Raw genomic sequence first — 13,148 nt, 5'->3', positions numbered from 1 at the left:
TAAAAGCCTGATCCGGAAAAAAAAAGCGTGTCGTCGTTCATAAAACTCGCCCATTGGTTGGAGGAAAGTGACGTCACCAGATCGTATTAGAATCTCTTCATGACTTCACCGGAAGTGACGAAAGTGACGTCACCAGATCGTATTAGAATCCCTTCATGACGTCACTTCCGGTGAAGTCACCAACGCTTTTAATGCTCTCGCAATGCCAGCATGGTAGGTAGTTTGGTGTCTCTGTGAATTTTTTTACCTGCCTATTTTGTTTCGTTGGTATTGCTGAGGTGAATAGTTGAATTCTTTCATTCTTTCTTGCTCTGCGTCTCTAATTAGCTCTGGCGCTATGGGAGGACTGTCATGAACAAAGGTCTAGTTAACAGCATAACTGTATTGCACAATAAACCTGTGCAGTTAGAAAATTTTATACTACTAGGCAAATGCAGATGCTCTCTTGCGCAGCGAGACTGCACCGTGCAGCTGGTAAACGCGCCCCACTCACAGGTGGCCAGCATTGCTCTCCTCCAGGGTCTTCGACATGAACCGGAACTGCAGAGAAAGCACAAGTTGGACGGCCATACATTTCTGCGCGAAGAGTATGAAAACATACCTCAGCGTAATAACTAGAATAATAACTAATAAATAACTAGAAGAATAAGAATGGGGTGGAGCGTATACGGCAGGTTCTCTCAGATCATGAATGGCAGTTTACCAATATCCTTCAAGCGAAAAGTATACAACAGCTGTATCTTGCCGGTACTCGCCTATGGGGCAGAAACGTGGAGGCTAACAAAGAGGGTTCAGCTTAAGTTAAGGACAATGCAGCGAGCTATGGAAAGCAAAATGACAGGCGTACGTTAAAAAGATTGGAAACGGGCGGAGTGGGTGAGGGAAGAAACGCGGGTTAATGACATCCTAGTCGAAATCGAGAGGAAGAAGTGGGCTTGGGCAGGGCATGTAGTGCGAAGGCAAGATAACCGCTGGTCCTTAAGGGTAACGGAGTGGATTACAAGAGAAGGCAAGCGTAGCACGGGGCGGCAGAAAGTTAGGTGGGCGGATGAGATTAAGAAATCTGCGGGAATACGGTAGCCGCAACTGGCGAAGGACAGGGTTAATTGGAGAGACATAGGAGAGGCCTTTGCCCTGCAGTAGGCGTAGTCAGGCTGATGATGATGACGATGACCTCAGCGTTAGGCAAATTAATCCTCTCGAAACCACTGGCAGCTGCAAACACGACACCCCTTATAGTCGAGCTGCGGCCTGTTCGAGCGCGTGGAGACTCAGAAGTCTTTATACGTGGATGGAGTTTCTCCCATATTCTGTTGCTATTTGCATAACCCTGCAGATTTCTGTAATCAGAAAACATTGCATGGTTGGATTGGATTCGTTGGATTGCACGACATGACGAATCAAAGTAACTGAATATAATCGGATCAAGTTGCCGCCAATGTCGATGCAACGTAGATACTCCGAATAGAGGCTGTATATGAGGAGGGTTCAGAAGCATAGAAGTGGTGGCGAAGCAGAACATTGTTCCGAAAAAAAAAAGGTGTATCCGGTGGGCGTAGGCAGACGTAACATGATGTTAGGAGCTACTGAGTGAACGAAATCTCAGCAGAAACTACGAATGAACCTGCTCAATCAGAGGCGGTAGCACTCACCATGTTGAAGCGAAGGATGACCTCTTCTGTTTCTTCAGCTCCTTCTTCTTGTCCACTGAAACACTGTATATCAATCGGAAATGTAGTTCAATAAACAGAACACTGATGATTAACTGTTTTTTATGTAAACTTGAACCATTGCTATGTAACCTTAAGAGGTGGAATGTGCCAATGAATACCGAAACTAGTTTTGAAGGTTTTAAAGGTTGAGGATCTTCATCTTCACCTTGACTGCTACACTCAAATTAACCGCATGTCATTGCACACATCCCTTTCGACTGATTTTACGCGCCAATATAATTTCGCTATACAGGTGGCCCTGTGGCTAAAACGCATCGAAAAAAAAAAGTCGAAAACAGGACGTCAAAGCAAGTTTTCAAAAGCCGTCGCGGTCACCTCGTTAACCACAACTCGAGACCACTGAACGTGCAGCTGCACTACAGGCTCTGAACCACACAGCTGTCAAGTGGAGTTGATTGGACAAGGCCCATCCACAAGGAAGCAGACACAAGCATTAGTTTTTTCTGTGTTTCACGGCACATGATAGAAGATGAATTCATTTTGCACAGAACTACTTTTAATGAAATCCACTCCTTATTAAAGTTTTCTGTGTCCAGTGTGTGACAGTGTCGCATGTATGCAATAAGCACTGGATGGATCACCAGCGCTATCCTTTGCCATTCTTCTAATCTGCGATTATCCTGCTGTTGAATAAAAATTTAGACGCATGTACCAATCAGCTGTCAGAAGCACTACTCCCTATATGCCGTCTGTATTTTGTCCTGTTGGTCCTCTTTCGTGCACAGCACAGGTTCAACGTTCATTCCAAGACGCACTTACTGTTTCAGACTGCTAAGCTCTGAGTAAGCCACACAGGCTTAGCAGTGAGCTATCTGAGAAGGTCGTCGTGAATTCCTTTAAGTTGATTAGCATGCTCTCGTAACAAGACACTGATGTTTCAGTGTCCCCATGATAGAGACATGCTGTACATAACAACACGCCTGCATCCGACATAAGTTACCTTGATACTGCTTCTTGAACTGTTACTTTTTTTTATTTTGCGCATCCTTAAGGCTCAATGGGCAACAGCAGAAAGTGTGGCAATGTTCGAGTTGTGCCGTATAATAAAAGGGTATGGCCAGGGAAAAAACAAGATATGGCACGGCATTCCACAGTGGAGCTTACATCAAATACAAAACTTAGCGTGCACACTCGCAGACAAGGTGTTTAACATAGCCAATGGCTGCCACGTGGCCAGTCTTTAGACCGTCACTGGAGCTGCTCTCCATGCCTTATGCCGTAACTGCGAATTGACTTCCACATTAATATTATATTTCAATTTTTACAGCAGTCTTCGCCTGCCTCAACCACAGCATCAATATAATGAGCTTTCACTCAGATGGAATTTTGTTGTAACTCACATAGACACTATGCATGGAATATCTTTATTATGAACCACAGAAAAATGACACCAGTTTTCACTTCAAACATTTGTGCTTAACGCACCATCACCCTCTGCAAGTTTTCAGCAAGGAGGGAGCCCAGTGCCATTCAGTGTAAAAGATGTGATGTAGATAAATGGCACCACCCTACTGAAACGTTCCACGCGAGTATCTGGTATAGAATTATGGGAATATGGAGTCCATATATAAGAATGTATAGACATCCATATGATTTCTGTATGAAGTCTATAAGCTTTCTATAAAATATTGATACATGCCTTCCCGCCTTCACTTTACGGTCTGGTGTTCTCTACTAGCGCAACTTTGCCAACAGCGAAGAAGTGTTCCTACTTGTCGTACCATCACAGCTGCGGTCTGAGATCATGAGTGCCTGTCATGATGCACCAACCGCCGGCCACCTTGGTGTCAGCCGTACACTCGCGCGGATTAGACAAAAGTATTATTGGCCCAGGTTACTCCCATCGGTGCGGGCCTACGTAAAAACATGCCGTGAATGCCAACGTCGGAAGACTCCTCCATTGAAACCGGCCGGATTTCTTCACCCCGTCGATCCACCGAAGACCCCTTTCCAACAAGTGGGCATGGGCCTCCTTGGTCCATTTCCGAAGTCTTCGCCTGGAAAGCGTTGGATAGTCGTTGCGACTGACTACCTCACACGGTACTCTGAGACCACGTCTCTTGTCAAAGGCACTGCTGCTGAAGTGGCGCAGTTCTTCGTCCACAACATTGTCTTGCGTCATGGAGCACCCGCCGTTGTTGTTACTGACCGGGGAACTGCTTTCACGGCCCGCTTAACCAAGTCCGTGATGACTCTGACGCACACGAGCCATCGACGTGCTACGGCGTATCACCCGCAGACAAACGGGTTGGTAGAGCGACTCAACCGCACACTAGCCGACATGCTATCAATGTACGTTGATGTCGAGCATCGAACTTGGGACGCTATTCTGCCATCGACGTAACGTTTGCGTACAACACCGCCCTGCAGGAAACAACCCGACTGACCCCCTTTCAGCTTGTCTTCGGTCGGCAGGTGACCACTCCGTTGGATGCTATGTTGCCCGTCGACCCTTACTGCGACTCTGACATCGACGTAGACACCTTCGTTGAGCGTGCTGAGGAAGCGCGGCAATTGGCACGCCTGCGAATTAACCGCCAACAGGAGGCTGACGCCACTAAGTACAACTGTGGACGCCGTTTCGTCAGTTATGCTCCCGGCGACCTTGTGTGGATTTGGATACCTGTTCGTCGCCGCGGGCTCTCTGAAAAGCTGCTGCGCCGATACTTCGGCCCTTACGAAGTAGTGCGCCGCATCAGTGATGTGACTTATGCAGTTGCTCCCGCCCCGACAGCTTGTTCATCGCGCCGGTCGCACCGAACTGAAGTCGTACACGTTGTTCGCATGAAGCCTTATCACGACCGGGTACGTGACTGAACTGCGGTTCCCTGCAGCTGTGTTCTACCCTCTCGCTGTCTTTTCTCTCCTAGCCGCATCGTGTCGATGCTGCAGAAGAGGGGGGCAGTGATACATGCCTTCGAAGAGACAGTAGTAGTGCATGCGCTAGTAGAGGAAGAAGTTGGTTATCTCTCTCGCGCGCGCGCTCGAACCACTGAGGGACCGCCGCAGGTTTTTCCTCTCTGCGCCCGTGTTCTATTCGCGTTGCACGCTACAATATCTATGTAACGTCTATAAAGAATACATGACGTGGTAAGAAGTCCATAAGATACCATACGCGCTTTCCATAATGTCCATACCGACTCCACATGCTCCAGTCTCACTGCACATAATTCATATGGAAATATATGGAATTATCGGACTCGCGTTACGGAAACTTTCAGTAGGGCAGCGTTCACGCTAAGTGCGAAGTGGCCTTTATTGTTGAAAAATGACACTGAAAAAGCAAAAGTGGCCTCTTGTATAAGGTATTGAGTTCAGCTGCGTCAAATGCCTGTCATTCATGTGCTTCATAACAGCAGCATTGTTGGGCAAATGGTTTATAAAGCATCCCTCGTACGCCCCAGCACTTAAACGAGAGACGAACAATGCCACAAGAAGAGCACCCAGTGGGAGGGAACTGGTGTGAGGTGATACCTGCCTTGCTCGCCTCAAGTCCATGGCTTTACCACTTGCCATTTTGACCTTGGCCTGAAGATGTTGCTACGAGCGACGAGGCTCCTTTTAGGGGGCTTGACTGCAGCAGGGCCCCATTTTAAGTGTCTCGTTCGCTGGTTCCACCGTGTTTTGCGTTCCCTGTATTCTTGGCTTCGTTGCCAATGTCTAGTTCGGGGCTCTTTCTTGGTATGGAGACAAGAGATGATGTTGTCTAGCCTAATCCACTGTTCGCACCTACGAAATCTTGCATTGCGCCACTAAGCCGAATCGTGTGGAAAAAGCAAGGTAGAGACAGCACCAAGTTTTTCAAGGCTTTTATATCCAAGAAAGCGTGCAAGGGTACAGATGACCGCTTTCTCGGCGGCGTCTTACTTTCGCGATTGGCGGTTGGCACTTGTGATTGCAGCGCCCCGATGCGGGGCAGCAGCCATTACCGTCTGCCGCAATGGGGCCGAGGCATTCTTGACAAACTGTGTGCACCTGGCTCTAGTACTGGGTCGAAACGATGTAGGCCCTCGTATTCAATGGTACGTGCTGCTGAATTCGTCGCTGAAATGCACATTAAAAGTGAAAGTGCGCATGAAAAAGTGCATACGAAAAAGTGCATATGAAACAGTGCATATGAAAAAGTTAAAATCAAAAAGTGCACATGACAAAGTGCATATGAAAAGTTAAAATCGAAAAGGGCACATGACAAAGTGCGCATGAAAAGTTAAAATCGAAAAGGGCATATGAAAAACAGCACATGAAAAGTTAAAATCGAAAAGTGCACATGACAAAGTGCATATGAAAAGTTAAAATCGAAAAGTGCACATGACAAAGTGCACATGAAAAGTTAAAATCGAAAAGTGCAGATGACAAAGTGCACATGAAAAGTTAAAATTGAAACGTGAAAGTGAAAATTGAAGAATTAAAAGTAAAAAGTAAAAGTGAAAAGTTTTCAGCAGTCATAGCAGCACTGGCAAGGTCTAGTAGGCAACGGAATGTGTGTAGGGTATAGACGCGCTGAGATGGGGGAAAGCTCGAAAAAATGTGCGCGTGGGGAGAGGAATGGGCGCATGCCAACGGGAGCATTATCGTCTTTGTCTTCGCCACTGAGTGGAAACCATTGAATGACTTCTCTTGACGAAACGGTGACACCAGGTCGTGTGGACGAACAAGCTTTGTAGCGGATCCAAGATCGCAAGCGGCAGGGCAGAATCCACGAAGACCCAGCTCATCGTGCCGCCGAAGCCAGGAAGAGAGTGGTAATGCATGCCAGGGGTGGAGCCAAGGGTGCTTGGCCAAGAATGGAGCCAGGGGTGGAGCCGTGCTCGTGATGCTCCACGTCAGCTGCGGGCCGAACCTACAGCCGGGCTGCGGGTGAAAGAGAATATGAACCCGCGCTTAGAACGATGTCTGAGCACATGCTACAGCCCTTATAAAAAATGGTCTATAGGCAGTCTATAGAGTTCTCACAGACTATTGCTTTCCTATAGATATTTCTTTGTGCATTCACTCTCTATAGACTGCCTATAGACAAAAGTCTACTAAAAGGGTATCTACAGATAAATCCAAATAACAATAGATTGTATCTATAAATCTATAGATTGTCTATAGATTTTATATAGCGTTCGTATTACCTATAGAATTCTCTAGTATTTGTCTATAGAGTGTCTATAGAAGTTAGACAGAAGTCTAGTGACAGTGTTTGGATTGTATAAAAAGTTTTATAAAGGTACGACAAAATATCGAAAATCCTAAGATTCAAACGTATCTGTCAATCGACATCAAGGCAAAATGATTTAGTCGTGAACATTCGGCACTCTGTGCCGCCAGAGCTGTCACTGAAATTCGTGTGGTAGATGGTAGCAGTCTAACGATTTTTTAATTTGTTAGCGTTAGAAGGGTCTGCGTGAAAGGAAATGGCGACCACCGTCTGTCAGTATCCATTGGAAAGGCTACGAACGAAGTTAGCATACTACCCACCCGAACTTAGTTCACTCCCTGGGATATAACGAACGTCTACAATGCTATCCTGGATATAACGAAATTTAGTGTTTTAACCTCGGATATACCCAACCTAAGTGTTCCACCCCGGATATAATGAACTTTTGTGCGTTAACCTCGAGTATAACAAAATTTCGGGTTTAAACTTCGGATATACCGATAATTCGCGTGTTACCTCTGAATATAACGAAGTTTCGTGAGTGAATCTCGGATATAACGAGGCCTAACACGGGCCTCTAGCACTTCGCCTCTATACAAATGCGAGCGCCGCGACCTTGATCGCACCCGCGTCTTTCGGGTCAGCAGCCGAACGGCGTAACCACTGAGTCACCACGGCGGCCTCGGAATAGATATGGTGGAGGACTAGCTAAGAAGGACAGGTCAAGAAGGCAGCGCCGAATGTCCCTCAAAGGAGGCCCTCCAGCTAATGGCGTCGACCGGTTCTCAGTACGTCGTGGCTGAAATGCAGCAGATGCTAGGCAGGTTAGGCAGGAAAGGGAAGAAGACGTTCATTTTTCCTCGCGCCAGGGGAAGTGGGTTGTTCGGGTTCACCAACACCACACGGGACTCGTCACGACACAGACAAAGAACTGTCTCCTTCCACTTCCTGGCCAGCCTCCGCTGCACTGCCACACGAAGTTGTCCGCTTGTACAACGTGAAATCGCAGGTGAACAACAAGTGCCTCCGTGAAAGGGGATTAATCGCAGCCCTAGTGTTTTCAGAGAATGAAAGGAAGGCAGAACTTGCACGTCAGAAGATTCCTCTCGACAGCTGGAGCAGCTTCGCTGCCATGGTGTCCGAGAAGACGCTTGTACCGTTGCACTTAAGCAACCTGTACTTCCAGTACAGAACCTGCAGGAGAAAATATCGCATGTTGACCACAAGCTGCAACAAGTGACGAACACGAAATAGCTGCGCGAATTTCACACCAAGAAGGACCATGATATCAGTCATTTTCGTGTAAAAAAAAAAACAAGTTGCGGGGAATGGTCTTATCGTAACGAGCTGCTCCTTCCCCTACCTTATGGAATCGACATCAGTTCTTGCTAGTTAGCAGCATGAATATACTGCCGCACTGTAGAGGCGTCGGTTTTTAACATTAGGCCAAATTAATATACAGAGAAAAGTGAAAAGGTTTAACGTCCCGAAGCAACTCAGGCTATGAGGGACGCCGTAGTGAAGGGCTCCGGAAATTTCGACCAGCTGGGATTCTTTACTGTGCACTGACATCGCACAGTACAGGGGCCTCTAGCATTTCGCCTCCATCGAAATCCGGCCGCCGGCGCCAGGATCGAACCCGCGTCTTTCGGGCCAGCAGCCGAATGCTGTAACCACTGAGCCACCACGGTGGCTTGAAATGGAAAGGGGACCTGTACTCTTACTGGCAATGAACAATGCATTGTTACGTTTGTGCGCTCAGGAAACATAAAAACCATACAGACCGGGCAATCGTCGCTTGCCTGTGCGACGAGCTTGGCCATCCGTATCAGTATTGGCCGGAAGATCATTAGTGAATAACCACTGTGGTATTCCATCTGGCGGTCCCAGCTGCAAATATAAAACAATGTATCCGGTGCTGACATCCGCTGCTAAACAGCAAATTACGAGCTCTAAAAAGCAATTTCAGTGAGAGTGCCAATAATGACGTTTCGGAAAATTTCAATTCTGGACCTTGGCAGGAGAATTTATGTACTACTTTATTCATAACGCAAATCCGAATACTCATGCCCTACCCTGATAATGATCCCCACTCTAGTGTGGAACATCTGATAGAAATAGGCTTTAGTCACATACAACAGATGCACTTCTGGAAATACATATGTGGATTAGCAAAGCTGGTTGTGTTCGTATTCGTGTCAGATAACCAACCTTCGTTGCTTATATGACACAAACTGTGTATTGACACCGAGTCATACCGATTACAAAGGAGGTAGAGAAACCATGAAGAACAACAGCAAGCATTTGAGACATTACCTTGGGCGTTTTTTTTTCTCAAAAATATGCAAGCAGTTCACCTTTGCATTGTTCCTGGAAGCGGCATTGAGCGCTGCTTATTTCAGACGAGCGCACAGGCAGCTTCCAGAAAAAAATGCTACATCAACTAGCAACTCAAAGCGCTTTATTAAGCATTTTACCACTCACTTGCCTTTTTTTTTCTGGTCTTTAAAATGGAAAATAAACATGCTCAGCCATGCCAACTTTGAGAAGGATTCATACCAGTTGCGTGGCCTTTCAGAAAGCCGGAACGCGCAGTAGAGAGCGGCGGCAGCCAGCTTGGAGGGTTTAACCCATGCCATGCAGTAATCGATGAGACAAACTTCGAGAAAGCACATGGCCGTGACTTCTTCCTCCGGGCTTGCCTGTACACAACAAGAAAAGAAATGGCAGCCAAAGAATGATTAATCCAAAGATCTGTAGCAGTTAAAACGGTAACCATTGCTCTAGCCTTGTCTGTAAAGAGCCAACACCTATTTCTAAATGCGCGATATATATAAAAAAAAAGAAAGCGTCACAGTTCGTCACAGTCTTTGCCAAAGCTCATTTGTCAAATGAAAACAAACTGCCTTGACCCTTGTAAATAAGGACGAATATTTTTGCGATTGGTGTCAAGGAACAGTTTACAGAAGAGCAAGACAAGATTTCATCCAAAACATATTCTGCTCTTTTGGTGAACACCGGATATCGTATTTACTCGCATACCGATCGCATCTCCTATTTTAGCTGTCAAAAAAAGTACCGTTTCTTTTCTCTGGCACGTAAATAGATGAACCCTTTCTTTTGGCGTACATTATGCTGATAGCGATATTGATGACAGCAGGCGCCCCCACTTTTTTTTTTTAATGCCGGAACAACTATGCAGTAATATGAATTTTTGCCGAGCGTAATGTTTGGAAACAAATCCAAGAACCAATAGCTTGGTTTATTGGAGTTTAACGTTCCAAACCGACTAAGGCCATGAGGGACGCCATAGTGAAGGGCTCCGGAAATTTCGACCACCTGGGGTTCTTTAACGTGCACTGACATCGCACAGTACACAGGCCTCTAGAATTTCGCCTCCATCGAAATTCGGTCGCCATGACCGGTATCGAACCCGCGTCCTCCAAGAACCAATAACAATAACGGCTGTGGTCCCAATTGATTTCTCTGTTCTACCTGCTATTTCAGTCATTGCAGCAACTTGTCGCAGTTGGGGCGCCCCACTCAATGCTTTGAGCTCAGGAACGGGGCGGCTTTTCCCCGTAAAAAGACCGATTCTCATGACCCTGCTAGTGTGACAATGCAGGGAGCGAAATGGGTCCCTCGACGGGCAAAAGCCGCTTCGGTCTTGAGTTGTACGCGCCATAGGTTGTTCAGCAACGTTCGTTAGCGTTGCTCGAACCGGCCAAGAAACCGGCGCAACGACTGAAGAAGGTAACTGGTTGGGTTCCCCTCGACTCCAGATGCAAAGCTTGCATAGTGATCGGTGACAGCAGTGCTTTGGTGAAACCGGAGAGCCGCATGTGGTTCAAATTCATTCACAGCGAAGAGATCGATGACACGGACATTCAAACGCTGCGGCGCGTCTGCGGTGCTCATTACGTAACTGAGGGCTGCGTATCTGCGCAGAATCGTTCATTTCCGAGCTGTGCGGCATATGCGAAGTACACAAACTGCTTCAGATTTTAATTTTACGGTGAGTTGTGAACTCTATTGGACGCGGCTCATTCCGAATAGGCGCACGGCAGCCAACGAAGTTCTCTTAAAAGTTGAATTGAAGGATGTGACCTCGCCTGGTCTCGGATCTAGAAATGAGCTCTGTGGGCATGCTCTTCGTTATTGAGTTCCTTCCCCTCTGGTCCAGGCGCAGTGTTCACGAAAGACGACGCAGACAAGGATTACATGCATCATTCCCCCCTAGGCCCTGCCACGGACAAACCTGGGCAGCCTGGGAGTTTCGGAGCAGGAAGTTGAGGGACAAGGGCCACGACAGGGAATAGTTCAGCGTCTGGAGAATGTCCTTCTCCATGTCCAGTAGTTCCGCAGGCGTGATCCCTCGCAGGCCGTTAATATTGCGCATGTAGTCACGACGCCACTCACGCCCACTGTATTCTTCAGACTTGGCCGCCACGTAGAGCGAGGCTTTCCACAGGGCCTCCATCTTGTGCTCGGATACGCCGGTTTCCTGCACAGGGAAATGCAGGACGGGCGGGCACCCAGAACACCCTCGAGACAGCCCTCATTCGTAGTAGCTTCCTGCGTAGCTTGCAGGCGCAAATGTCTTCTACCGTCACAGTTAATAAACGACGCAAAACCCAAGTGAGAGTTCTTTGACATCATTAAACCTTCCGTGCATGATAAACTTGCTGATGCGCTCGTTGACATTTGCTCCAAGACACAGTTCTATGGCAAGAAAAGTGTGGCGCTAACGAGATTAACCTTGTGTTTGGTGCATAATGGCCTCAGTTGTCTATGCGTCATGATGCCCAACTCAACATGCTCACAAAAGCTCGACGATATCGAAAGGATAAAGGTTGAGATGTAAGCGAGAGTTCGCGCTGAATAGAATGCTCGATTTTCATTTAAATAATATAAGGATGCATTTGGGACAACAATCTGCTCCGCAGACAATCTCGAAATCCATAGGAAAGTGCAGTGAATCAACCGCGAGAGAAAGACTGAAGTATCCCTGCCACAGCAATCGCAGCACGTAGTCGACGCTGCCAGTACGAGCCACTGGCAAAAGCTGCAGCATGGATAGTGAAGACAGTCCGCTGACTGTCGCTGTGCTCCCTAGACCATTGAAGAAGTAATATGGCATATGCCAAACCGGTAAAGAAGCATTATAATTGCGATAAATTATAATTAACTCGGTAGTTTGCGTCTGGAAAGCAAGAAGTGTTGAAATATGCAGTTGGGGCTTGTCCCAATAGTCATATTTTGAGATAGCAATGATTGATAGACACAAATTTGGTCGATCATGCTTTATCGCAGTAAGCGCTCCACCACAGCAAAGCTAAAGGCAACGAAGAAAAAGCAAAATTCATATATTGGCGACAGCTTCTCTTCGTTTTGAAAGCGTTGTCATGTTTTCCAAGCATTTGAATTATTAAACATGCGAGTGAAACTGAAGCTTTTTGCCACAGTAAAAACCCACTACAACCGAACCTCGTTACAAAGAAACGGTTTATAAGGAAATATTGGCTATAACGAAGGAATGATGATTCTCCTTGTAAACTGTCAACATGCATGGGCTATAACGAAGCAACGGTTATAACGAAGTAATCACGGGGCACGTTCATTTCGTTATAAACTAGCCCGCCAGTTCATCCTGAGCAAATTCGTTATAAAGAGGTTCAACTAAACTGCCAAACCCGCTCGTCTTGAACACGCGAAGAAACGGCCTCGAGTTCTATATTGCATATACATCACCTTCTCTAATAAAAGGAACTGCTCACATATTTAGTGAGGGATGGCTCATTAGTACCCCGAAACATGACAGCTTTACCCATGTCAACGCACCTGTCGCATGATCTTAATTGAAAGCTCGTTCACGTTGATCCCAGCGTTCTATTTCATAACAGGTTGAGTTTCGCTCTGGGCGCTGCTTTGTGACAACAAGGTTCACGTGTAAGGGTGGTAGTAGCCTCACTAACCATCATGTAGTGGTCCATGATCGAAACAGCCCGAAAGAGCGTCTCTTGCGTGAGGTCCACCGCGTCGTGGAGCTTTATAAGCTCTTCAACACATCGGGAGCGTAACTCGGGTTTCACCTTTTGTTGCAGGACCATGAAAAAAGGTTTGACTGGCCGTTTCTCCTGCAATGAAGCGGCATGATAAATAACGGCTTCAGGCACAAACTGATAGCATCGATTTTTCAGTTGACAATGGCAGAACTTGAGAGCACAAGTAATCCTTAAGTTGGTTCCAGTTTTATAGGGGTTCAGGGTTAA

The 13,148-nt window shown here is 46.8% G+C and overlaps 1 protein-coding gene across 1 annotated transcript; it reads right to left on the bottom strand.

Moving 5' to 3' along the window:
- Window positions 1-7,968: 7,968 nt before the first annotated feature.
- On the bottom strand, window positions 7,969-12,869 carry LOC149335255 (G2/mitotic-specific cyclin-B2-like). The gene is made up of 5 exons (XM_089553899.1): window positions 12,852-12,869; window positions 11,135-11,380; window positions 9,436-9,578; window positions 8,625-8,766; window positions 7,969-8,070 (listed from the first exon to the last, which is right to left on the bottom strand). The coding sequence occupies exons 1-5, from the start codon at window positions 12,867-12,869 to the stop codon at window positions 7,969-7,971; spliced, it is 651 nt and encodes a 216-aa protein (XP_089410025.1).
- Between the last annotated feature and the right edge of the window lie 279 nt (window positions 12,870-13,148).

This window comes from Amblyomma mixtum, chromosome 7, assembly GCF_055824585.1.
Source record: "Amblyomma mixtum isolate Tamu chromosome 7, ASM5582458v1, whole genome shotgun sequence".
Taxonomy (NCBI): domain Eukaryota; kingdom Metazoa; phylum Arthropoda; class Arachnida; order Ixodida; family Ixodidae; genus Amblyomma; species Amblyomma mixtum.
Note: the sequence above shows the minus strand (reverse complement) of the source record. Positions and strands in the feature narration are given on the sequence as shown.